This window comes from Motacilla alba, chromosome 4 (assembly GCF_015832195.1).
Source record: "Motacilla alba alba isolate MOTALB_02 chromosome 4, Motacilla_alba_V1.0_pri, whole genome shotgun sequence".
Taxonomy (NCBI): Eukaryota; Metazoa; Chordata; class Aves; order Passeriformes; family Motacillidae; genus Motacilla; species Motacilla alba.
In genome coordinates, this window is record NC_052019.1 from 35,376,818 (window position 1) to 35,401,687 (window position 24,870).

General features: G+C 35.2%; 1 protein-coding gene across 2 annotated transcripts in view; it reads left to right on the forward strand.

The window, feature by feature from the left end:
- Window positions 1-24,303, forward strand: part of GLRA3 (glycine receptor alpha 3) — an 87,576-nt gene extending 63,273 nt beyond the window's left edge. Inside the window, exons 7-10 of one of the 2 annotated variants that reach the window (XM_038135465.1) lie at window positions 8,287-8,501; window positions 10,072-10,218; window positions 15,153-15,272; window positions 19,005-24,303. In XM_038135465.1, coding sequence (XP_037991393.1) covers window positions 8,287-8,501; window positions 10,072-10,218; window positions 15,153-15,272; window positions 19,005-19,274 — 752 coding nt within the window. In that variant the 3' untranslated portion in view covers window positions 19,275-24,303. The remainder of the gene's footprint in view (window positions 1-8,286; window positions 8,502-10,071; window positions 10,219-15,152; window positions 15,273-19,004) is intronic. The other variant, XM_038135466.1, reaches the window with a different exon arrangement.
- The last annotated feature ends 567 nt before the right edge of the window (window positions 24,304-24,870 follow it).

Consider the following 24,870-nt stretch of genomic DNA (forward strand, 5'->3'; position numbering starts at 1 on the left):
ACTCACCACCAGAACTGATAGATTCTGTGTGTCACCTTTTCTGATAATTGCAATCTTGATGAGCAGCATATTTCCTTAGCTCCACACTCCCCATCTGACTTCCTAATATGCACATCCCAAACACAATTTTTTCTCATGATCCCATTTGTTCCCCCATTGTCAAAAAAGGTGCTTAACACCTGTAGATTGTGGCCCTTCTAAGTCTCACCTTCAGCCAACCTAGTGCCTCATATTCAGCCATTTTGCTGCCAGCTTGATGACAGTGATTAAAGGAGACATAACTCCAATGTCTTACTCTGACAACTCAAACCCTTGCTTGTGTTGAGAAATACCTAAACCACTCTTTTTGAGACTATAGGAGCACTTTTTAAGACATGACTTTTTAACTCCCTCAGTTGTTTTTTTTTCATAGAACATCTCTCCAAAAAGGAGATTTGTACTTTTTACCCAGGAGATAGTCTATGGGTGAGAAATCTCTGAAGCTGCTCATTCCTTCACTGAAAAAACAGAAATTAGAAACACTTTGTAAAACAGAGCCTATGGCAGGCTGAGGATGTGACCATCCCTAGACGCACAAAATGACAGAATGGCACTGTCTGACTCCAACAAGGCATTTTTCTCAAGGGCAAAGAGGTTACAATTGTCAACCCTGCACTGATCAAATTTGAGCATTCTACTTTAAAGATTCATTGAATAAAAATTCATCATCTGTCCTGGAAGTGGAAACATTACATCTAAATGTCTCTTTAGTTTATACTTCTCCCTTCTCTGTCCTGGATAACACAGTGCAGCACATGACAAGTCTTTCACATCACAAGACTTCTGTTCAACCCGATATCTCTCAGGCTCCCAAGCCTAGGAGACCTGCTGCCTACCCAGTCCACCCTCAGCCTGTATCAGGGCATGGGTTTACTCCATCCTCATCACCCATCTGTGCATGATGCTGGCTTCCCAGCCTACGAAGGTACTGCTCAATGCAGCTCAGTTCTCCATTCTGAGGGACATGAGAACTACAAATGCAAATTTATCAAGCTGAAAAATAAATAGTTTCTCTTTTCCATATTTATTTTCAACTGTCTTTTACTGCAGTCATTATCAGTCTTACACCAATCTCAAGTTTACCACCTGCCTCAGTATTTTTTTTCCAAAAAAGCCATGTAAAGACACTTCCTTCCTGTCCAGGAATCTGTGTAGTCAAAGACAGGTGACAGCCTCAGCACTGATTTCCCCCAGTAAATTGCTGATATCCACAGACTGGGATTTGAAAGAAAAACTGAATGGCAGGATATTCCTAGAGTCATTTTGTGAATCTTGGCTTTGGGTACATAGACAAGTGCCTAGTAAATGAAAATTTGTCAAGTTCTATGTGTTAGACACTGGAAAATCATAATTTCTTTTCAGGCTGTATGAAGATAGATACAGTGTTTTATCTACTTTATGATAGGAAAACATGATTACTTTTATAAGCAGCTTTTATCAGCAAAATACACTCAAACTAAAATTTATATTAAAGTGCAAATTGGAAAGTTTCTAGAGACTGAACTTAGCAAGTGCTTTTTCATTATCCTGACTTCTTCTCAGAAAGGTATGAAAATTATTTCAGCTAAGTTTACTTATACACAATCAGGTTTATAGGTAAAAATCTCTTGAAATAATGAGCTTTGCATACACATAATTTATTAATTTTATTTTTTGTTTAAAAATTTTATCACTGGAAGGCAGAAGAACAGAAAGCATTTAGCTGTATTTCAGTAATAAGTAAAGCAGAGTTGCTCTCAAACAAGTGTCACATTCTTGGAAGAATAAAAAAAGGAAATGTCTTTACTGAAAAAGGTAAAATCGAGTGAACTGCTTTTCTTATGGTGATCCTGATAATGACTCAAACAGGAGAGAAAGTAAAGGAGACAGTATTGCCTCATGGAAAATTCAGTTTATATATTTCATGCTCCTTCATCCTCTCTGTGAAAATCATCTGCTATTCTGACTGCAGTGTTATACATAACATGCTGTTGCCAAGAGATGTTAATTGCAATCTTAATTTTAGCAGATGCAGAGAAAAAAGAAAGCACTCAACAAAAGGCAAAAGGAAAGTGCTGGTGGTCTATGTGATCCCTCATGGCAATGCATTTCATTTCCTCCCAAGACTCTCTATTTTCAGCTAAGACGTTTTTTCAGTTAGAAGATAAAATTGTCCTCAGAATTTCAACATGGATAACTTCAAACAAATCTTGTTTTTTCACCAATCCATTTTGTCTGAAGACAGTTGGAGCCGATAGCCACACTCTGACTAAAGGCAATGACCATTGCCAGGGTGATTCCATCCTGTGTACTAGATAAAAACACTAGGGTTTATATATGCAGGGCCTTTAATGAAAGTGTTGATGAATGATGAATGATTTTCTCTCAGGACAATACTGATCAAACTTCATCTGTCTGGGCCTTTAACACACAGGTATTTAAAGGACTAACTTTCCACTACCTAGCACACTGAAGTTCCCCAGCTCAGGAGGAGACAAATGCCAGAATCAGCATTAAGGAAGGGCTGAAGAAATACAGCAAAGGGAAGGTCTGTGATGGCCTGCAGTAACATCATATTTGCAATGTATATTATATGTCATGAACACAAGTGTGGGTTGTCCTGCTACAGATACTTGTTTTGAGTAACTATTTGTCCTTGTACAGGGAGTAGATAAAAATACTCAATGCATGGCAGTGGCAACCATTTAGTAAGAACCTGTGAATCCAACATATTCAACTTTAGAAAGCAGTCAAAGGCATGAGATGCAGTCGCCATATTGCATCATATATACAAAATCCATTTCTTGAGTCCACCTATTGCTTCATTTTGGAGGAAGAGTCTAACTTTTGTCTTGAGAAGAAAGAACTATCATTATCTTTACCTCTATAGAGAAAAGAGTGTCAACTGGCTTTTACAATATGTTTTTTTTTCCACATAAGATGACAAAATCTGGTTTATACATGTCTAAAGATGTTAAACGCAGCAGAGGTTTAGAATAACACCGAGAAGGAAATACTCCATCTAATGCAATTTTCAAGCTCATTTTGAATTTAGGATCTCTGTCAGGATATAGGGAGTAGAGGAATTGAGGTGCTTAAGAAATGGCTTTCCAGAAGACAGGCAAGTGGGAGAAGCTCTCTATTGTATTAAGAGATGTAAATCTAAGTCAGCCATTTAGGTTGAGCATATCCTAGCCACTGAAGTAGTCTCACTCTCCCTTTCTCCTTTCCTGCTGTCTCTCAGGTTTTATCTCTAATTTTGTGCTAAGCCTTTGTCTCTAGATGTTTTTTCAAGAGGAGAAATGAAGTGTTGTTGCAAAGGAACAGAACCAGGGCAGAACATCATCACATTCAATTGCCCCAGGATTCTGTTAGCAAATCTCCACAGCCAGCAATATTTTGATTGCTAGACTTGCTGCTTGTTGGCTATCAGTCCCTGGTAAAATCAGAATTGTGTAGTCTACATCCATACTGACAGATGCGTTGGAATCAGAATATGAAATATTTACTCCCAGATCCAAGACACATATCCATGATTTATTCAGATTTGCCTAACTCTGTTCAATTTTGCTAAGCTTTAAATCATCTCTATTCACCAAGCAGAAGTTTTTTTATTTTAAGTAAATAGATTCATGTAATTTCATTAAGCTGTACAGTGCTTCAGCCACAGTGTTTCTATATGCATAAGATAGTTCACAGTAAATCATTTATTAGCATTATCAATTTCTTACAAGGTCAGACTAGCATTTACTGCTATCTGAAGTAGTATCAAGAATCTTCAGCAGATAACTCTCCATTCTGCATGGATTGACAGTTGAACTCTGCATGCTTAGTTCTTTTCTCATTCATTTATACTTATTCATTTCATATTTTATTATCCTATTAATTTTTAATTCTATAGAAGTTTAATAATTGTTACTCCTTTCTTAATTATTTCTCAGGCAGACTATTTCCTTGACTCAGAATTCTGAAGTAATTATCCCTTATTAAAAATTTCTGTATAGCTTCAGAAACAGCTACTCAGCCTTCCTGGGAACCACAACATGTTTATGACACTATAGTGGTACAGTAAGAAAAGTTTTCTGCAAAAGACACCTTAAGGGTTGCTAAAAGGAGACAAATAATTTTAACTCCTACCAACTCTTACCTCTGGGACAGTTTGAGACAGATGAAACTATAAAAGACAACTCTTTATGACTTGAATTTACAACTTATGCTTGATTTTCTTGCACATCCCCCCCTACTGACAGTACCTTTTAATGACACGAACATACTGCTGCCTGCGTAGCCCATTTTTTAAACAGCACATGACACAATCAGAGGAGGCTGTGTAGTGTGAAGATGACCTGAAGTAGAAAAATGCTCTTCTTGGGTTGGCCATGGAAGAAACAACAAAAATAGTGTGTGATCTAGATACTGACTCCAAAGAAAAGCAATTTATGCTTTCTAAGAAAAAGAAAAATCATATAGATTGACTACTATTTTATTTTTCACTACACTAATGGTTTCAGCATGGACATTGCATGGAAATTTTGCCGGTTCAGCAGCTCTAACATTGTTGTTACCAAGGAATAAGGGTAAGAGATAAAAATGCACCATCACATGCATATACACCAGTATCTTCACTTCATATGCATAGGTACAATGCTCATCAAGTCAACATTTTTGGGGCCTTGCATGCACTTAAATCCCTGATTAGGCTAGGCTTACAAACACAAAAAAAGTAACTTCAGTTCAAGAAAAAATATTTATTTTGGGAGGCCCTGCGTAGTTTTTCTTTCTTTTGCTTTACAAAAAAATCCTTTGTGAAGGATTGTGTGCACACTTGTATTTAGCTTTAGTCTGAAACTACCATCAGGTCTTAATTTGTTGCTCAGCCTCAGCAAAGCCACAATACCAGAAGGGATTCCTGTCCTCCTGCTAGGCACTCTCTGGGACATTCACAGTGCATATCAAAATGAACTGGATCTTACCTTTCCTGTACTGAAAATGAATTATTAGAGCTATGCTCTTAGTTGCTTGTGTATCTCATTACTCAGCTGAAGTGACTTCATGGGTATTTCTCTTTGTGAGTGTCTCTCTTCTGATCCATTCAAGCATTCAGTCAAATAGATCAAACCACAGCTAACCTGGCTTTGAGTTTGAAATGGAATACAGGAAGAGAAAGGAGGCCCACAGCTGGATGCTGCCTCAGGTGGGAAAAAACATCACAGCCTCTGCTGGCTGGAGCTCACATCTGCTAGGGCAAGTGTTTTCTTTTTCCACTCAACTTCATTAGCCAAGTTTATGCAGGTGGTTCTGATTTCAGTCAGGAAGGGAAAAAGCTAACATCAATTCTTTCACACTTAGACCAGCAGCTGCTGCAACTGCAGTGCTGTGACTGACTGCCACCTGCAGCCTTTCTCCAGCACTTGGTGGTGGAGCAACAGAGAAGGGTACCTGGGTAGCCACCAGTCTTCTGGAGGAGATGCTATATATTAATTTTTCAGTGCTGTACTGGAAGAGAGGAACACAGTAGGCTTAACTAGGAAGCACTGGAAGTATGTCTGGCAAGTCCATAAACTTTCTGGGTCTAAGAAAGGCAGGCCTCTAGGTTACACATGTTGTGGAGCTAAGCAAAGGTCTTTTTCTACTTTGAGACAGATTCTGCTTTCTTTTTTTTTTTTTTTCAATTTTTTGTTTGGTCTTGGTGTTATAGGTTTTGAGGGTTTTTTTCCCTTGGCCAATGATATTTACAAAAATACTAAATCAAGCAAGAAAATGTTTTTGTATAATTCCTCTGACACATCATTCAGTCCTAGTTCTGGCCTCTTCATTATCCCCACATTTTTCTGTCCTTCCCTGTGATTACAATATATTCCATTTGCACTTCTTTCATTTAGAATCTCTTTAATTTTTTAGGATTCTGTTGCTTACAACTATTCTTATCTTCCTCCTTAGTTCAATTGGATCTGTCAAATTTGCAACCACATAAAATAATCCATATCAGAGCTACTATATTATATACTGTTCACTGTTTAGGACGACAGAATTTTTGTACTGAGTGCTCTGTAATAGGTCAAGTCCACTGGGGTCCTCAGGAAAGAAACTCAGATCTCTCATCCCACATTTCTCTGGATGGAAAAAACCAACATACAAACAGTAGCTAATGTTTATTGACATTTCATATATGCATATGCATATATTCTGCAGTCTGATGCTCCTTAGCTTTCCTTCCTAATTTTTTTGAAAGGAGAATATAGGACCTTATAAGAAGAAAATGTTGCATGCTGAACAATTTTTACTGATATGATGCCAAATAAAATGGCTTTGCTTAGACCTAGATTGGGCTGATGCATTTCTGTCTCTCCTTACCACCACAATTTACTGTGATGCATTAGACAGACTGCTGCTCTCCAAGGCTGCTGAATTAACAGTATGAATGTCACAAAAAAAAGAAATCCTCAGGGTGAGAACCAGTTTGAAGTAAGAATATGATTCCAACAAAGGCCAGTCAGTGCAGAACTTCTGGCTATTTGGGGCATACTGAACTGCTAAGTGAAACACTAGATTGCATAGGTATCCTTTTGAAGACCATGGAAGAGAAACGTAGGGGAATATCCTGGCCTTTCTCAACTAAACACCAAAATCTCATTCACTTTTATAAAACCAGAATGTCATCCAGTGACTGGGGCAGAAATCAGTCTTGAAGCTGTGGTAGCAGATGGTTGAGCCAGGATCTGGGACACAGATTTTGGGAGTGTAGATAGGATTCAGAAAACACTGGCAATTAGAAATGGAACTAATAATTGAGCTTGCAGATATAAAACTCCTGAGATTCAGTAACCTTAAAATTAAACATTATTACTAATGTCTTTCTGATTTTTTAGTGCCTCAGCAGAATAAAATTGTCTTAAAATTACATTAATTGTGGCATCATAGAAAAATTAGTGGCCTGTTAAAAGAACTGTTATGAAAATAATGAAGTTCAGAAGCACTTAGTATAATAAAAAATATTTGTTTGCCTTTATCTGAAGTTCATTTCTGTATGCCTAACACTATTATCACGGCATAAAACACAATATATTAGTATAGTATAAGCTTATAAATCCATAACATAATTTTTTAAATTACATTACATAATTTTTTAATCTGATAAGTATCAAATCTCTATTAATATGGAAATAATGTATAAAATGGCATTTTAGCACCTAGAAATTGATTAGGAAAATATCTATCAAAAATGAGTGGAAAATATAACCAAAGAGCTTCATACCACTTAAGAAATATATAACCATATAGCCTTCCTTGTTAAATTTAGAATTAGGAAAAGTTGTCACTGAAAATAAGGAAGAAAACTGTGTTATGTATATTTGTTGCTGTGAGAAACTGTTTTATGTATACACCACTTGCAGTAACAGCATTGCCTTCAGCACCATCCTTATGTGACTGATATGGCCACTGGGCAGAATTAGAAAATCTAATGAGGCTGGGTCAAGATCTGTGAAATAATCTACAGCTTGCAGGGTGGAAAAAAAAAAACCCTACCCCACAACAATCTGGCTAATCTAAAAATATGGGTTTATGAAATTTTTATGAGCTACCAATAGATTTTTTTTTCTGGCTTGAATAAATCAGTATAAGTTGCTTAATGTTTAGTATCTGGATAAAACTAGGTCATTTAAACTCCTTCCTAAAGTTTCCTAACTCTGGCCTTTCTAGTCTTCAGTCAGTGTTTGAAACTTGATCATTTCTCTTATGAGCTGAAACTGTTTGAACAGGGACACAGGGAGAGATTTAGCAGATTCTCCCATTGATAACCTAATGCCCATACTGATATCACTATATTTTTCCAATTCTTAATAAAAATAAAATTAAGTTTAAAATTGAACCAAATATAAAGGAGATATTATACAATGGGGAAGCAAGCATTTTCCTTGTGCACAGAGGTATTTCCAAATCATAAGTCACAAAAAAGTGTGATCTCATAGAGCAAATTTCCTATTGTTAAAATGAATCATGGGGTTTTTTATAAGAAAATAAAAATTTCAGACCTTATCAAAGTCTTAATTTTTCAGATATTCTGCCTGCCCCTTTTCTTTCCAGAAGATACTCCTATTATAATGGGGAATGTCTTTATTATAAGTCACTGTGGAGAATTCAAAACATAAATCTTTTTCTTGTGAACATATATATTTGACATCACATATATTCTTTAAGATTATGCAAGAGGTGTTCACAGTAAAAGCATTCTATTTCTCTTGAATATTTCTTCTTTGTTGCAAAAAGGAAAGTTTACGTGTATTGAAGTCCGATTCCACCTGGAGAGGCAGATGGGTTACTATCTCATCCAGATGTACATACCGAGCCTCTTGATCGTGATTCTCTCCTGGGTGTCATTTTGGATCAATATGGATGCAGCTCCAGCCAGAGTGGCTTTAGGCATAACAACTGTACTGACCATGACAACACAAAGTTCAGGTTCACGAGCATCTCTTCCAAAGGTAGGCTAAATTTCCTTTGCTTGTTCTGTATTAATCATAATGCTATGTGGCAAACACTTTCAGTCAACCTTATGTGTTTTAATTATTAGCATCCAGTCATTTCCTGAAGCAGATAAATAATTTTGAAATATTTAGGGGTTTTTCGATTCTCCAGTCAAATATATTCTGTTTCTCCCCTGTCTCTACTATACAGCCAGCCACATATCTAGTTAATTCCATAAACCTTAACAAGTAGTGAAAACAGTGTTATTCAGTTTTATATAAACCCTGCTTAACAATTGACAGGCTCATCCTTTTTCACATCTCAGTATCTGGTGATATGCTAGAAGATATGACTGAAATTCTAAAGGCCATAGATTCTTACCATATATTCTCACTTATATTCCTTTCTCAAAACTGCCAAAATCAGATCACTAGTTACAAACACATTTACATGAAGATGTAGAAAAATGTGAACCTTAACAGCTCCAAACAATTGCACAAAATTATTCTCAACCCAGTGAAAAATCACTCAAAGTTTATTTATATGATTAACTGAGTTGTGAATTTTCTGAGTTGTGAATTACTTTAAATATTTTCCATTTCATTTTAAGGCTTACTCCTTGACCATCTTCATATGCCATTGCAGCTAATAGAAATAAAATGCATAAAAAAAAAACAAAAAAAAAAAACAAATTTCAATTCTGTATTAGTTTTAGCATGATATTTTTGTCTAATTAACTTTTTTTCTTAAGTAAAACAGGTAGTCTTAACAGATTTGAGCATGCTTTGTGTCCCAAATATATGGAACTGAATGTATCCAAAGTTAGCATCAACAGATAAAGCGGAATGCTCTAAAAACGCAAAAAAAAAACAATGTAAGAGGCTAACAGAGAGTTGCAGGTTATTTTTTCACATTTTGAGTCCTGAAGTTAGTTATCTTTGCTTATATAAAAAACCTCTTGTAATGCTGCAAAGACGGAGTAGGTTCAGATGATGTCCTGCATCTGGTCTTGGCAATACAGGATTGCAATGAGCTCTGACCTGTATCTGATTTTTAGTACTTTCACTGTAACAGAACTACAGGAGTAATTTGAAACTATGCATTTGATTTCCTGTGCCTATATTAGCAAAGAATGAACCCATCACACCTATCTACTAGACCTATCTCCTTTCTTCTATCTAATTTTTATTCCAGGAACTTTCACTACATCCATTTTAATACAGGAATTCTAACTGGTCTCACTACAAGCTATTTTTCACTTCCTTAGTGTCATTCTCAGATCTCAGTGGGACAAATGAAGGAAGAGCATGTGTTTTATGAAGGTTGTTTGGTTTGTGATGTTATACACTATAAAGAACTGTTAATTATTTAAACACACTTTGTGAAAGAATACATTTTTTTAACAAAAATTCTGCATACATTGAATTGTTCTTCTTATTATTGTCTAACTTTCATGCAAAGTTTTGTTTGATAAAAGTATTGTTGGGATATGGAGATATTAATGCACTTCCTCCTGCCATGAAGTACTAAACTTCACATCTGTGGAACATTTTAACACACTCAGACTTCTCCTGTCTCCTCTCATAGGTGTCATACGTCAAAGCCATTGACATCTGGATGGCGGTGTGTCTGCTCTTTGTGTTTTCTGCCCTTCTGGAGTATGCAGCTGTAAACTTTGTGTCGAGGCAGCATAAAGAACTCCTGCGATTCCGACGCAAGAGGAAGAAGAGCAAGGTAAAAGTAACGGTGTTCTCAGCTTTTAAAGGGACTGACTGAATTGTGCCAGGATACAGGGTTAATTTGGTCAACACACTGCAGCTTGAAGTGGTAATAGAAATAAAATGGCAGCACAGCATAAAATTCACTTTTGGCAGAGGGTCACTACAAGGACTATGAATTGCATAAATCCAACCTGAATTCTCGAAAGAGGGATTAAGAGGGATTTAAATGAGGCATGGGCCATGTGGGAGCCATCTGCACAAGCATGAATTTCACTCTGTTGGAAGAGCTAGATTATACTTCCGTGAATGAATGTTACTGGTATTTGCGGCAGTTTTTACTACTGTGATATTCAACAAATGCTGTTTCCCCATTTCATTCTAATACTCAATTCAAAGCCTTAACAGCTGTGTTTCATGCAAATATTTTTTAATACACAAAGTACTTATTCAAATAACATTGGTAGAAGAACAAACGTTTTACTTTAAAAGGCTGGTAAGTTTGGGGTTTTTCTCTTCTGTCCAATAATTTTGTTTTAGTTGTTCATATTACTGGTAAGAAACTTAATTATAGTAATGGTTAATAGTACTTATATTAGAGCTAGAGCTGTACAGACTACCAGTGAAATAACTCACAATCAGTGTGCAAAGCCAAACAGCTAAGCTTACAAGTTTGAATTCTGAAATCTGTAGTTAAATCAAGCAATAAGGAACATTTCTTACCATGTGTAACTCCTACTTCAGATTTTACAAAATGTAAGTAGTTCTCCAGTCTACTTATTAAATGAGTACCCCCTCCTCAGTGATGTCATACAGAGCCTGTCACTATCAGTCACTATCTAGAATATTACTAGTGGATGAAAGTCTGACCATTGCTAAATGATTCAGTTGAACCATTTTTCATTGCTGAAGACTTAGTCTACTTCTTACATCAGCAGGAGAAGATACTTTACAAGTTTCCCTCTTACTTAGAAGATCTGCACTGCTGTAAAGCCCACCTAAGCTGTCCCTGTTAGTAAGACTCAGTGTTAAAAGGCAGGCCAGACAGTCAGGTGAAAATGCCATTTTCATACATTTGCCTGTCCCTGTGTGGTGAGTCCCACACTTCTTCAGCTGAACAGAGAAACTCAGGTACTGTAGACTAGAGGATGATTCAGACTGCAAGTACCTGTGTTCAACATTTGATCCTGGAAAAAATGTTCTTTCTTCCTGCTGACAGTAGCAGGAAAAACATCACTTTTTTTACAAGGTGGTTGTTCTTGGAATATGGCAGCTCTCTGAAAGCTGCCCTAATGTTTGGAATGGGAAGAATGAGGTGTGGCAGACAGCAATTACTGGACAGGATGTAGATAAATCACAACAAGTTAATTGTGTATCAAACAGCTGTGGTAAATGATATATTATGTCACTATACTTTTAGTCCATTCATCTTTCTCACCACATTTTATTGTTTCTTCTGGATCTCAAGCAAATTTACCAGATTCAACTTAAGTGATATCCATCTTAAATGCAGGTCAATTATTATGACCTCAGGATTAGGAACTAGCAGGTAGTATCTTCCTTCCTCAGAATCAAACAAAATTTCTTTTCAGCTCCCTCTTAGCAAGACTTCAAATTCACTAAAGATACTCGTTCAGCAATCGCAATCAATTAAATTTCAGCCTAGAGGTATGTGAGAGAGGAACCACAATATTAAAAGGACTTCTAAGAGTAAAAGGACTTTAAAAGAAAAAAGGTTTGTGCATGAATAACCACACTGACTTAAGTCGTTTTCTGGATCATGGTATTTTTGAATTCACACTTAAAAGTCCTTATTCTAATTTTACACTTCGTTAGACAGTCTTCAGCTTCAGGTAGATTGCCTGTTAAATTCTCATAAAATTACAGAGTTAGAATTAGAGACTTCAGAGTGCACAATGAAGTACCAAATACTTTGCTTTGATTCTGAAGGATGGAAATGTGCATTTCAATGTTTTTCTTCATAATGTACTTCAGATGAGGGTGTTAAATATATTTGGGAGTATAGGGCTTTCCCTTCTCCCTGTACCTATATGTTTCACTATGAGACAAGCTTCTCAGTCTAAATTTATGACAAAATTCTTTGTTCCTGTACAATGTTATGATTTTAGGAAAATAGTAATTTTTCAGAAAATATTAATTTAATTAAATGTTTTTTAACTCACTCTAATTCCATGTAGAGTTACAGCTCCTGGATAGAGTTAGCCATTGAAAATGCACCTTCTCAAACTCTATGGACAGCTCATTTAATTGTTTCTCTCTTTCTCAATGTTTTATGAAATCTTTCATTGCCCAACAAGTATACAGGAAACATTACAGCATGGAGATTTTATCTCTTAAAAAGAAATTTGGATCACATCTTAAACCCTCTGTTATACGAATAATGCACAAGTCTTACAGATTAAAAACTGCAGTTAATAACTTGCCTTCCTTACCACAAATGTTGTTATTTACTCACCACAATTTATAACATGAAATTCAGGCCCTAGGATCATAACTCAAAGTAATTTGGTTTTCCTTCTTCTTTTGTCTTTTTCAAAGTCAGTTACTAGAGCTTAAACTTATAAAGTTTTGTATGTTTGCTATTCCTTTAGACTAGGTCAAACAGCCACTGGCTCTCAGGGATTAGATTTTATTGACTTTGAAAACTGCCACGTATTAAGAAATGTTCATTTGACCATGAAGTCAAGAGGTGAAAAGAGTTTATGTAAAAAGGCTGCATTTAAAGTAAACTTCAGGGACTTCCTTGAACATTACATCTTCTTCCTTGGCAAAGAGAAAAACAATATTCTATTCAGTATTTATGTCCAAAACTATTAGAGAAATAAAACAGATAGGATAATTTATTAGACTTTCTCATTCTATATGCTTACCATCTTGGAACATTTTCCTAAGATCACATTTTTTTAACCAAGTGAAACCTAAGTGTTGAATACAGATTTTTTTTGCCACTGGAATTTTATCTACAAGGGTACAGCAAAACTTCTAGTGATTTGACATGTTGCAAAAGTGCAAAAAATAAATCAGTTTGGAAATGTTTCATTTCAGGTGAAATGGGCAGCTGAAGAATTTCCAAAGTCTATTTTCTTTGTAATTAGTAAGATATGCTTGCTGAAAGAAATATTTACTTTTACCAAGTAACAAAGGCAATAGTCCAATGATTGAATTTCACTGTCTTTGGGAGGTAGAGTGGATCCATTTTCCTGACTTAAGTAAAGATCATTCATACCTAATTCATCCCAGCCAAAAAAAAATTCCACAAGGTCCCCTGAAATCTTTTCCAATTGTTTAAAAAGTTTTGGTTTTTTTTACTAATGTGTTTTTTTGGCCTGTCATAGCTTGTCTAGAAAAGACACAGAAACCAGATTGCTTCATTCCTTCATGTCACCATTTGCACATTTCCATTCAGCCTTTTCTATAAATATTCCCAGTCGATACAATTTTTGGTTTTGGTTTGCTTTGACTTTTGGGGTTTTTGTTTTGGTTTGTTTTTTTCTCATTCAACTTCCCTGGAAATTGTCCTAATAAGTCCATATAATTCCTCAAAACTATATTTGCAACATGAACAACATGAAACCTATACAGTGACAGTTGAAAGCAGCCAAAGGATCAAGTGATGCAAGTAATACAGTTGTTTATCCAAACTGGTTTACCACTTGCCTTTGAAACAACATCATTGGCTTTCCATCTAATACAAAGCTGATTATTTCTGGCTAAATATCATACTTACTGATCCTCCTGTATTTTTCAGATGCTTTGTTCAAATAACTGAATTCAATTTTATTTCTAAACATATCTTCAAACAAATTTTCAGGTTTTCATACTTTGGAAAATTTAAAAAATTAATTTCAACTATGGGTTACGGCCTTCTGAAAATGCAGAGGAATTGGAATCTCTCTATTAAGAAGCATATGTTTGAATGTGGATAAGACCCCTGCAGAAAATTCTATTGTTATACAAATTACAGTCTTGTACAGAACTGCAACAAGACATTTTGGCATCTAGAGTTTATCTATCTTTGCCATTTTCCTTATGTTTTTTCCACTTGTAGTCACTGCCTTTTTTACACACCATCTGCTTCATTTGCGGCCTCCCTTCCCAGACAACAATAACAGCAGCATCAAAGGCAATTCTTAGGTATCACTGCCTCTGGCCTCCATTTTTATGATTGTAAGTATGGACTTCATTCAGTGATTCCAAATTACTTAAAGGCAAATTTCTTTTCAGAGGCCCAACCCAGTTTGCACAGAACGAGCAAAAGTTTTGAAGTATCTGGGATTGTGTTATAAATTCATTTACAAATAAAATCTGTTGTTGCAACATAATGTGCAACCTACTCAATGCTTCTTTTTCCAATAAGCATCACGGTGGGTATAGGAGATTTTTTTGAAGGGTCCAATGTTTTTATGATTACACAAATGGCATAACAAATCCTGAGAACAGGAGAATTTTGGTTCCCAGTTTGAGACTTCATTTGATACTTAGTATATGAGCCCCAGTTCTTTGACAAAAAAAAAGAAACCTGGCCAGTGAAAAGAACTATTCAGAAATATTATGTTACCATTCCTTCAGAATGAATGTTAATTATTCATTTCCTTCTGAAAAGACAAAGGAAAAAAAAAGGCAGAAAAAGAAGTCATACAGGGATACTGAAACACACCTATGATCATTGTTTTTTTTTAGTTGCATTTACATTCTATGGGAAAATATATTAACTGTGTACATATACTGAATAATAACAATTTTATTTTAGGTTAGCTGTTAATATATTTAAGTTTTGGGAATATTCAGTCAATTAGTTCTATTTTCAAAATCTAAAGATCACCATATCTTTAGAGAGGAAAATAGACATGCAAACTAGATTGTCTTTAATGGTAATCACACCTTTTTTCTTTTGTTTTCTTTTTGGTCAACCATCCATTTTGATGAAAGTATTTTGAGGGAGTTCTTGATGGAAATGAAATCAGTGAATCATTACAGCATAGCAATGGCTTGAGATGTGCAGGACGTATAGACGGGACTTTGCCTCAAATCTACAGTACAAATTTAAGGGTAAACTATTGAGAAGATGTCCCATTTGTCATAATGTGCTATCCAACCATTAACAGAGGCCCTGTCCTTCTGTCTACAATAACATCTTCCCATGTGAACTTCATATACCTTCATTGCTACCTGTATGTGATGACGTGAAATGTTAGTAAAGGTACTGTCTTGTTAATTTCATAATCCATTTTGATCTGCTTAAACATAGTACTAAAATTCTACACTGTTTGTAGTGCAACACAGCTCAATACCAATTTCCTTCTCAAAACTGAGCAATAAGAAAGAGTGTTCAAATTACCAAAGTCAAGGCTTCAAATAAGTTTTCGGGTTGTTACAACACCTTACAATCAAAAGGCTATAGAGTTATTTTCAGCCCTTAAATACATGTTATTTCTCAAGATAAATGTATTACTAAGCACGCTAATTGAAAACACCATAGTCACAAGATCACAAAACTCACAGTTTTCTATTCATTTATAGCTAAATATTTTGTACAACAACACTGATACAGAAGTAAGTGAATTGAAATTATTTCCTTCAGACTACCAAAGAATTCTAACTTTCCAAATAAAGGTTCTTATCTAATTTTTTCCGTTCCCTAATTACATTAATTTTAATAGAAATGGTAAAATATTTAAATGTAACTGCATGCAGAACAACTTCCAAGTGGTTAATTCTAAAGCTGAATGGGTGAAAATGTATTCAAAGCAAACTCTTACTAAAGTTCATTCATAATAAGATTTTTAAAGTTTTATCAAAAATCTTTAATAGCTTTCTGTAGTGATAATGCACTAAAAGGGTCACAAAAGAAACAAAAGGGTCCTTATCACTTAGAAAATAATTCTATTCATTCAGCCAATATGCAGGACTTTTTCAGGAAGATTCACTGTAAAAGCTCTCAACTGGGTCATACAGGGTATTATCCTTCAGATGATTTCTACATCTGTAGACTCAGACACATGCATTTGGAGACATCTTTCTAGTCAAAAAGAGGGATTTTACCAAGTCAATCAATAGTAAAAAAAGAAAAGGGATATCACTGACATAAATGCCTTCAAAAAGGCACTCAAAGCTAGTATTGATAAAAACAGTAACTGCATCTTTCCTCTTGTGCACAAGCACCCTCAGAAATGAATCTGAAGCCAACCTAGTGATCTTTCTGCATTATGAATCTGCTGGAAAACTTGCAGAACCCCATTTTGAATAGTCGAGCTGCTGCCCCTGAAAGGAATTCTGGCGGCTCTTGCTATGTTCCAGAAGGTCCTGGAAGGCTCCAGAAGCTGCTTTCCTGCATATTCATCAGCCCTAGCACTTGGGTATGACTTGGCTGGCTCCAGCCCTCCTGCCTGCCCTCGTGGAGACACCATCCAACAGACACTGGGCAGAAATGCTGGGCTCCTACAAGGAGCTTCACATCAGTTCAGCAACAGAGAGCATTTCCTGGGAGTCTGCTTGCAGATGAAGTACAGGAGGTCTGCAGGCACAAAAATAAGGAGAGACCTGGCCTTTAAAACATTCTAGGGGATCATTCCATTCAGGTAAACCTGAAACGAAGACAGTAAAGTCTTAGTATGTGGTGCCTGACCCTGACAATATGCACAGCTGAAATCTGCGACTCAAAAGAATCATTTTATTGTCTTACTCAGCCTGTGCAGTCATAAGCATTATTTTCTGCATTCCAACACAGCATAACAAGACATAATCCAGAAATGTACATATGAAGGTGTGTAAATGGCAAGTTTATAGTAAATTCTCACAGTACATGCATTTCTAACTTAATATTTCTCTTAAATGCAACACAAGACTACAACTATTCTAGAACACAACTCCATTAAAGAGGCTATTTTCCATTCTTAGCTGACATGAGAGGAACACTATTGCAGTATTTAGATCTCTGTTTTATCACGTCATCAAATAAGGATCCTATCATTTTGTATTTCTGTTTTTCATTTCCATAGTAAAGTCAGTCAGTGATTTTTCCTCCTCCTTTTCTTTCATGTTAATTTATTTTTATTTTTATTTTTAAAGGCAAATTCTAATATAGATTTTAGATATAGCAGTTTCAGTGAACTTTATCAGTCTCACTATTTATTCAATTTACATATAGGAAGTATTTCAGTTGCTTGATATCTACAGCTCTGTGGGATGGTCATGCTGATGGCCAAATAGTTCACTTCAAATGTGGTAATTTATCTGCATTCTTTTGTAGCTAACATATTCAATTAATATTGATAATAAAACTCAGAATTTTTAAACAAAGTAATTAGCAATTATTTGATGAAAGTTTTAATTTTTTTAATTAATTCTTCATTGAAAAGTTTTTTTCAGATTTTCAAAATGTCAGACATTTTCAAAATGAAAAATTTGCAACTTTGGATTTAATTTGTGCTCATTGACGAATTGCATTTTTATAAAGTAAGACGTTAAAGTCTTACTATAAAGTCTAACAAAATAATGCTTCTAACCATTGCATTGAAATAGTGATTATTTGACTTGCTTTGGCAGATAAATATTTTTTAAGCTTATTTTAATTTCAGATAGGAAGAGCTTTAAAATATCAAAAATTGTCCTACAAAAGAAAATTGACAGCTGATCAACTGTTTTTATAATACTTATAAAATCATTTCTCAAAATACTTATTTAAGAATTAATGTAATAATTTCTATATTTCATAAAAGTGTAAAATCCTAAAGCAACTAGGCTAAATTAGACATGAAAAAGTGACATTCCTGAATTTAAAATTAGTATTGAAAAATTATGAATGCCATCAAAATCACGTAATTATTCTTGAGTAGTCTATGTAAAGAAGGAGTACACTGGAATATATTTCAGAACCAAATCTAGCCCTGACTTCACAGATTATGTATCATTTATTTGTCTGCATATGTGCCTTTTTTATTACTTGAGGATACCTAGGTAAAGAGACGTAAAAAAGATGTCTCCAGACACAAGCTATATTTTTAAATTGTATGCTATGAAAATATGTGTATCTCCAAAACATCTACCTTTTCTGTGCCATGTGATTAAGAATCACTTTTTTTTATAGTTCCTTAATCCTGAATGTCTTTGCCATTTTCCCCTGAATTGACAAAGGAGTGAGTCAGAAGAAAAATCTGGCCTTTAGCTTCCATTTCCTTTATTATAAACTAAGACTCTTTGCCTGCTATTCTCTTTATCTGATGCATTCACAGAGAACTGCAGAAATTAGGCAAACAGATAAGATTAATTAAATATACGGTGGCCAAATAGGCAGAATTCTTACTAAAATAATGAATGTGCATGTCATTAGTGATTTTATGATGAGCATCTCTACAGGCCAGGATCCTGGGTTGTAAGGCAATGTACAGACTTAATAGCTATTTTCCAAAAGAGCAGTGTGAAATTTGTCCTTTGAAGACTGCACATATTTACTGTAAATGGGGAAACTTAAACCAGATCAGAAGTTGTGTGCCCAATTACCACTAGTTTACTAGGCTTTCTCATTTCTCTAAACAGATTACAGATTCTATAAACAAACAGAAAAAATTCTGTGCTTGTTAACAATCCAACAATATTTTTGGCAGACTGATAGGGATGAAATTTCAACAAGTTGAGATAAGGTGTGGATTCAAGAAGTCAATGAGGTAATGGTGCAACTGGTATTTAGCAGCAGGTAAGATTTCTGTAAACAATAATTTAAAAAAAAAAAAAAAGACAAACTTCTTGCCCTTTCTCTTTCTTTTCTTCTATGTTTCCCAACAGGATGATGATACACGTGACAGTCAGTTTAGCATTACAGCATATGGAGTGGGCCCATGTGTGCCAGCAAAAGATGGAATAACACAGAAGGGGCCAAATAATCCTGTTCAACCTGTACCAAAAAGCCCTGATGAGATGAGAAAGGTATTCATTGACCGGGCCAAGAAGATAGACACAATATCCAGAGCTTGTTTCCCATTAGCCTTTCTGATTTTCAACATTTTTTATTGGGTAATCTACAAAATCATCAGGCATGAGGACATTCACCAGTAACAAGATTCAGGCTTGCAGGACATAAAGATGTGGCTGTCGCACTCAGCAGGAGGCTTTTTGTTAGAAATGTACATCAGAGGAGTGATTGGAAGAGTCAAAAACAATGAGGGGGATAAAAAGGATCCTGAAAGACCTGCAATGACCAGCTGCAGTGGGATGGAAGAAAGAAACCCAGAGAAGATACATCTGCTATTGCAAACTTTCCTTGTCAAACTAAATATTAACAATTTTTTCGTTGAAAATCACTCTCTTCTGAAGCTTTACTGCCAAGTATTTATACATACTGTTACATAGTGGTATAATTGTACAGTACTCTTTGATGGTCCTTAAATTTTTTAAATTCTGGTGTATTTTTAATTTTAAAAATGTTTCCAGAATACCCTTGGTGAATCCCACAATGTTACAGAACAGATTAGAGTTTGTAAGTTTTCTTTTAATTTTACAATATAATGACAAATTAATGATTGGAGAAAACAGCTTAAAGGACTTGATGTAGTCTTAGGGACAGTACCGGTGGTTTTACAGTGAACATATTTAACATTTAATTTATTCAGTGTACTTCATATTATTGTTTCCCTGGAAGGTGTATGTTGAAATAATCTCAGCACAAGATATACAGCCTAACAGTCTACATTTCATATGAGAAATATACTAACATTTGTAAAGTATTGATTCCTGCAAAGGACTTTTTTTTCTTTTAATTACCTATACTTTGATAATTGAAGCATATTCTTTAATCTTTTTTTTTATATTTTAAAGGGTTTTTTTTCTCAATTCATAAAACTCATACAGCTTGTGAAATAGACAAATTACATCAAAAATTTTGCAATGCTTCATTTTGATTCAATGCAAAGAGATCTTGTACCAAGACTGAAAGCGAAGAGTCAGCTGCTTCACTGAAGCATTTGGAGGATGAATACAGTTATGTTTATGCCCATTCATCTCCTATATATTACATAATTCCAGCAAGTTTAATTTATGAATGTGTCAAATTTTCTGACTCATTCCTTGAAGTTTGTTAATGTGACTTAGAATCTGGTTAAGAAGAACTTCACAACTTTGGAAAAACATGCAGCTCTTCTGAAACAAAAAAAAAGAAAAAATACCTGGATGGTCTTTTAGTTTACTGGATTTCACATTAATAAATAGGAGAACAACTATTAAAACTCTTAGATCTTCCCTGTTTTGGTTTGAATAAGCCATATTAGTTGCTTCTTTGAATTGTAACACCATAGAACACGTTTATGGCACATTGTCCAGGCAAGAGTATTTACTTTTGTCAATCTATTGGCAAAACAAAATCATGCTATGATGTGGAAATACAGCATTTAGAATTTTTAGATATTTTAAGTCCAGTCAGTGAGACTGCTTCTCATTGCAAAATATTTTTATTTTGGACATGTTTAAAATTTGCTCTTTGTTGATGGTCAGAATGTGTATACAAAAGCAGAATGGGCTGGAGGCGAACATCTGGTGCACTGCCAAAGGCATGGTGCATATAAAGCAAAAGAAGCAATGTAACTCTGTGCTGGAGCTTGTAACATAGCAACCCTGGGTTTGGTTTGGTTTGTTATTGTTTTCCTCCCAGGATTATTTAGAGAGATTCTGTAACAGTAGCTCTCACATTTTGTTAAATTATGTCAGAAGGAACAAGTATAATCCACCTTTATTTTAAAACTAATATGCTTTTATATTTTGCTTCATTTAATAACCTAAAATTATTTCAATTCACTTTTTGCCTTTTGTTTCTGATACTGCGTCTTCTTTTTTATTGATTTCTTTATGTGCATGTTCAAAAAAATCTCATTCGCTTATGAAGGTGTGAGGGAGTATCACAAATTTATGACTGATATTCACCTCTCTCAAAGTTAGAGTTAGTTATATTGTATGGAAAGGGTTGTTGCTAACATGTTTCTGTTATCAGCAAAATCAACTATCTTTTGTTTAAGGGCTGTTTTCAAATGCACATAACATTTAGCATGTGATTCTATTTTGATACAATGGAACCAAGATCTCTCTGGAGCAGATGGTTTTGTGGACTTTTTTAATGGAACCATAACATTTACCAAGGTAACATAAACCTCTGTAGTCCACTAATGTGTTTTTCATAAGAAAAAATTACTTTAAATTTAAGCTTCATTTAGATTATTCCCAAATTACTTAGTATAAAGTCATGTGGTAGAGAAAGAGAGAAATGTCATTTAAGATGATAAGAATCTTCAAGGCACAAATGCCTGCTATTCACCACTGACAACAAGAATAGTCCAAAACTGCCAGCAGGCATGCCAGCCCTCTGTGCAAAGCTGGAATCAACAGCTACTGACATCAGCTAAGATTACTGTAAGAGATGATACTTTTGCAACAGTATAATGAAGCAGCAGGAAATGATGTTAAGATGCAAGAATTGAAAGGTACTCTGCAGTATTTACCAGACTGCAGTATTTTTGTTGCACTCCCATCAGAGAGTGGAAATGCAGAAAAACACTCATCATGGAGATAATGCTTGAGGCAAATGGTACCTAGCAGGCATTTTCCTACATATAAAAAAAGACCCTATTCATTAGGCAGAAGTAATAGCTACCTCACTTTACTATCACTGGACCTGAGCTCTGCAGAAGCCCAGGCAAAGCACACAAAGTCCTTGGCAAAGCCACACAAGAAATCTTCTCATAAGCACAGTCCCTGTCTGACTGGATAATGCAGCTTTGTCCCAAGACATCATTCAACATGGGTGCAGACCCTGTACTTCTCAGGTCATGTTTTTGTGGACCAGCCCTATGCTTCAAAAATTAAATACTGGCACTAGAAGAACATGGTAAGACAATGAGAACAGAGACACTGTAGGATCTGGAGGAATACCCCAATAACAGAGCTACTGAGGAGCTGACACAGTCACCATGAAGGGAAAAAAGGGATCAAGCACCCTTAGTGTTTTTCCCAATCCTGCCATGTCTTCGTAGGTACAATTGCTCAGGTGGAAGCAGTAACTACAGAGGAAAACAATTTATGTCATCTGCTGCAAAGTTTGTATTGTTTTGTGGCAGTAGTTTCTACCTGTGCAGATTGACTTCCACACCATCCTCTTTCTTGATAGAAAGAAAAGCAGAGCAGGAAGGTACAGGATGAAAAGTCTGGGCTGTGCATAGCAGAACAGGAGCCACAGAGAGTGAGAAAGCCCAAAGCAGAGCCTGGAACCTCTCACATGACTTTCTTTTCGTTCTGCACTAAAGAGATGTGGCCGAATCTGTGTTACCCCTCATAAGACAAAAAATTCAGTACCTTGAGAAAGGAGAAGAAAACCCCCTTAGAGCTGCAGTAGAAATATTCAACTATCACTGTGCCAAACTCCTAGTTAAATTTCAAACAGCAAAAAGCATTTTATTTTTAAAACTAGATTCAAATATCAATGCAATAGGCTTGCATGGTTAGAGGGATGGCTTTTTTCTCTATAATGCTGATAAACTATGTGAAGATGTAAGGAAATAAGGAATACTAATATTGTACTGCTTAGAACTCAGCTATTTTAACACCAAAATAAAGTATGTTTTGCTTTCAAAGACTTTTGACAGCAAGCAGTATTGTTTAAGCAGGTTAGTGTAATTCAGGAGGAATAGAGCGTTTACTTAAGATTTAATTATTTTTTCAGCTCAATCATTAGGTTTCTTTGGATTCCTTTTCTCATCTTTCATTCCAAAATCTGCTATATAAAGAATCATTTGTGATCTGTGAGAGATAATTCTGTTTACTCACTAGACAGAAATATTTAGGTGATTAAATGTGCACTTTACATTTAAGGAGTGAGATATTGTTTCCACTTTGTGTATAATCCCTTACAGAACTGTAGACTGATAATGTAGATAAAGATAGAATATAATAAACTGTACAAAACCTTATATTTTTAACAGTAGGCAAAGTTAAAAAGTCTTCCTTAACCTTAGAAAAAGAAAAAGTATTATTTTCAGCAATAATTTTATAGTAGAAGGAAATTAATTTATTTATACCGTTCCCAGCCCAAGCTGACATGATTGGTTGCAAAAGATACACTTTTCATCCAGCTTCTGCTCTCATTTGAGCTATCATAGAAATTAATCCAACAGAATAGAATTTGGCCTTAAAATGTGAAACTGCTGAACGAGCTAGTAATACATACAGTACCCCTGTGAGGTAGTAAGAGAACTTTATCCACATCTTACTGCACAATCATGTGGTTATTTAGATGAGTACAATATCAGATTTCACAGCTTTGTTCCTTTTTGAGACGACTAAGAAGAAAAACATAAATCTCAAACCAGACTACTTGTTAGTAATAAATTGGGTGTTCTGTTTTGGAGTGGTTACAGAAAAGGTGTCTTCAGGCAACAATAACCTACAGTAATTACTGAAGTACTATCAGTTTGGAAGGCTTGTGGAAGCAGGTTAGATTGCTAGAAGCAGTAGATTGATGCCAGAAAAAGTGTTGGCTCATCCTGTCTTCTTGACATTCTCGAATATTACTGCACTTCTTCACTTTCATCTTTGTCAAATATGCAAGAAACATTTCTTATGTTTGTATTTTAATGTACATCAGAGTGATATTAACAGATGAAATGAACTCAAGTAGCTACTGATGTTCCATGAATGTGGAATTGCTGTATAAAAAGAAATTGTGCCATAAGCTTTTGACATAAAGGTTTAATATAATGTATGGTATTTTGTGTGTTAGTGAACCTGGCTTTCTAAAGGCAACAGCAAGAAAAAAATAAAAATTTATATGATAGTTTATTAATAACTTGTCTGTGAGTTTTCAAAATATTCTCCTGTGAGTTCTCTCTGACAGCAATTTCATCTCAAAGTATTTACTTTTTTGGTAAAAATCTATAAATGTGTTGTGCATGGATTTTATTCGATTCTTTTTTATTGTATTACAGTATCATATTGCACTTAAACTGACATTCTGTGCAGTCAGAAGTGTTAAAAATGTGAAATTTATGGTGTCACCCATGTCATTGTAGATATTTTATTCAAAAAAGAAAATAAACTTATCTTTTTTCAGAAACTGTGAAGTAATTTTTATTATATTTTTGAATTTAAATGAATTTAAAGACAAAAGGGGAACAGAGAACACCATTGAACAAAATTATTAAAACTGAAGCAGTAGTTACCATGCACTACCATTAAGTATTTCAGGAGTGAAAGCGAGAGAGGAGTAGAATGCCTTTGAGTAGAGTGCCTTTGATTGTTATATGGTCTCTAGCTCTGAAAAAAAACCCTTGTTCTGAAAACTCAGGGAAAGTTTTCTTGATAAATGCCTATTGAAATAAGTACAGCCACTCCCAAATTCCAAAGTAGTCCTGCTGAACTTATTATCAAAGAGGCAAGGAGTTTCACTTGCAGCAAAATAGCCTTATGAAAATTTTATAGGTCTCTGAGCACCTCCTATGTCATCCTTGATAGAAAACTTGAAGTTATCAGATAAGAAGTCATTTGAGAACAGTCTGAGTTCTTCTAATCTGATTACAGCAGTGTTAATGCTCTTATAAAGAGCACAGTCAGTAACTCCCTGTTTGTCACTCCCTGCCTACATGTGACTAAATCCAACATCAGTTCACGCCTCTCA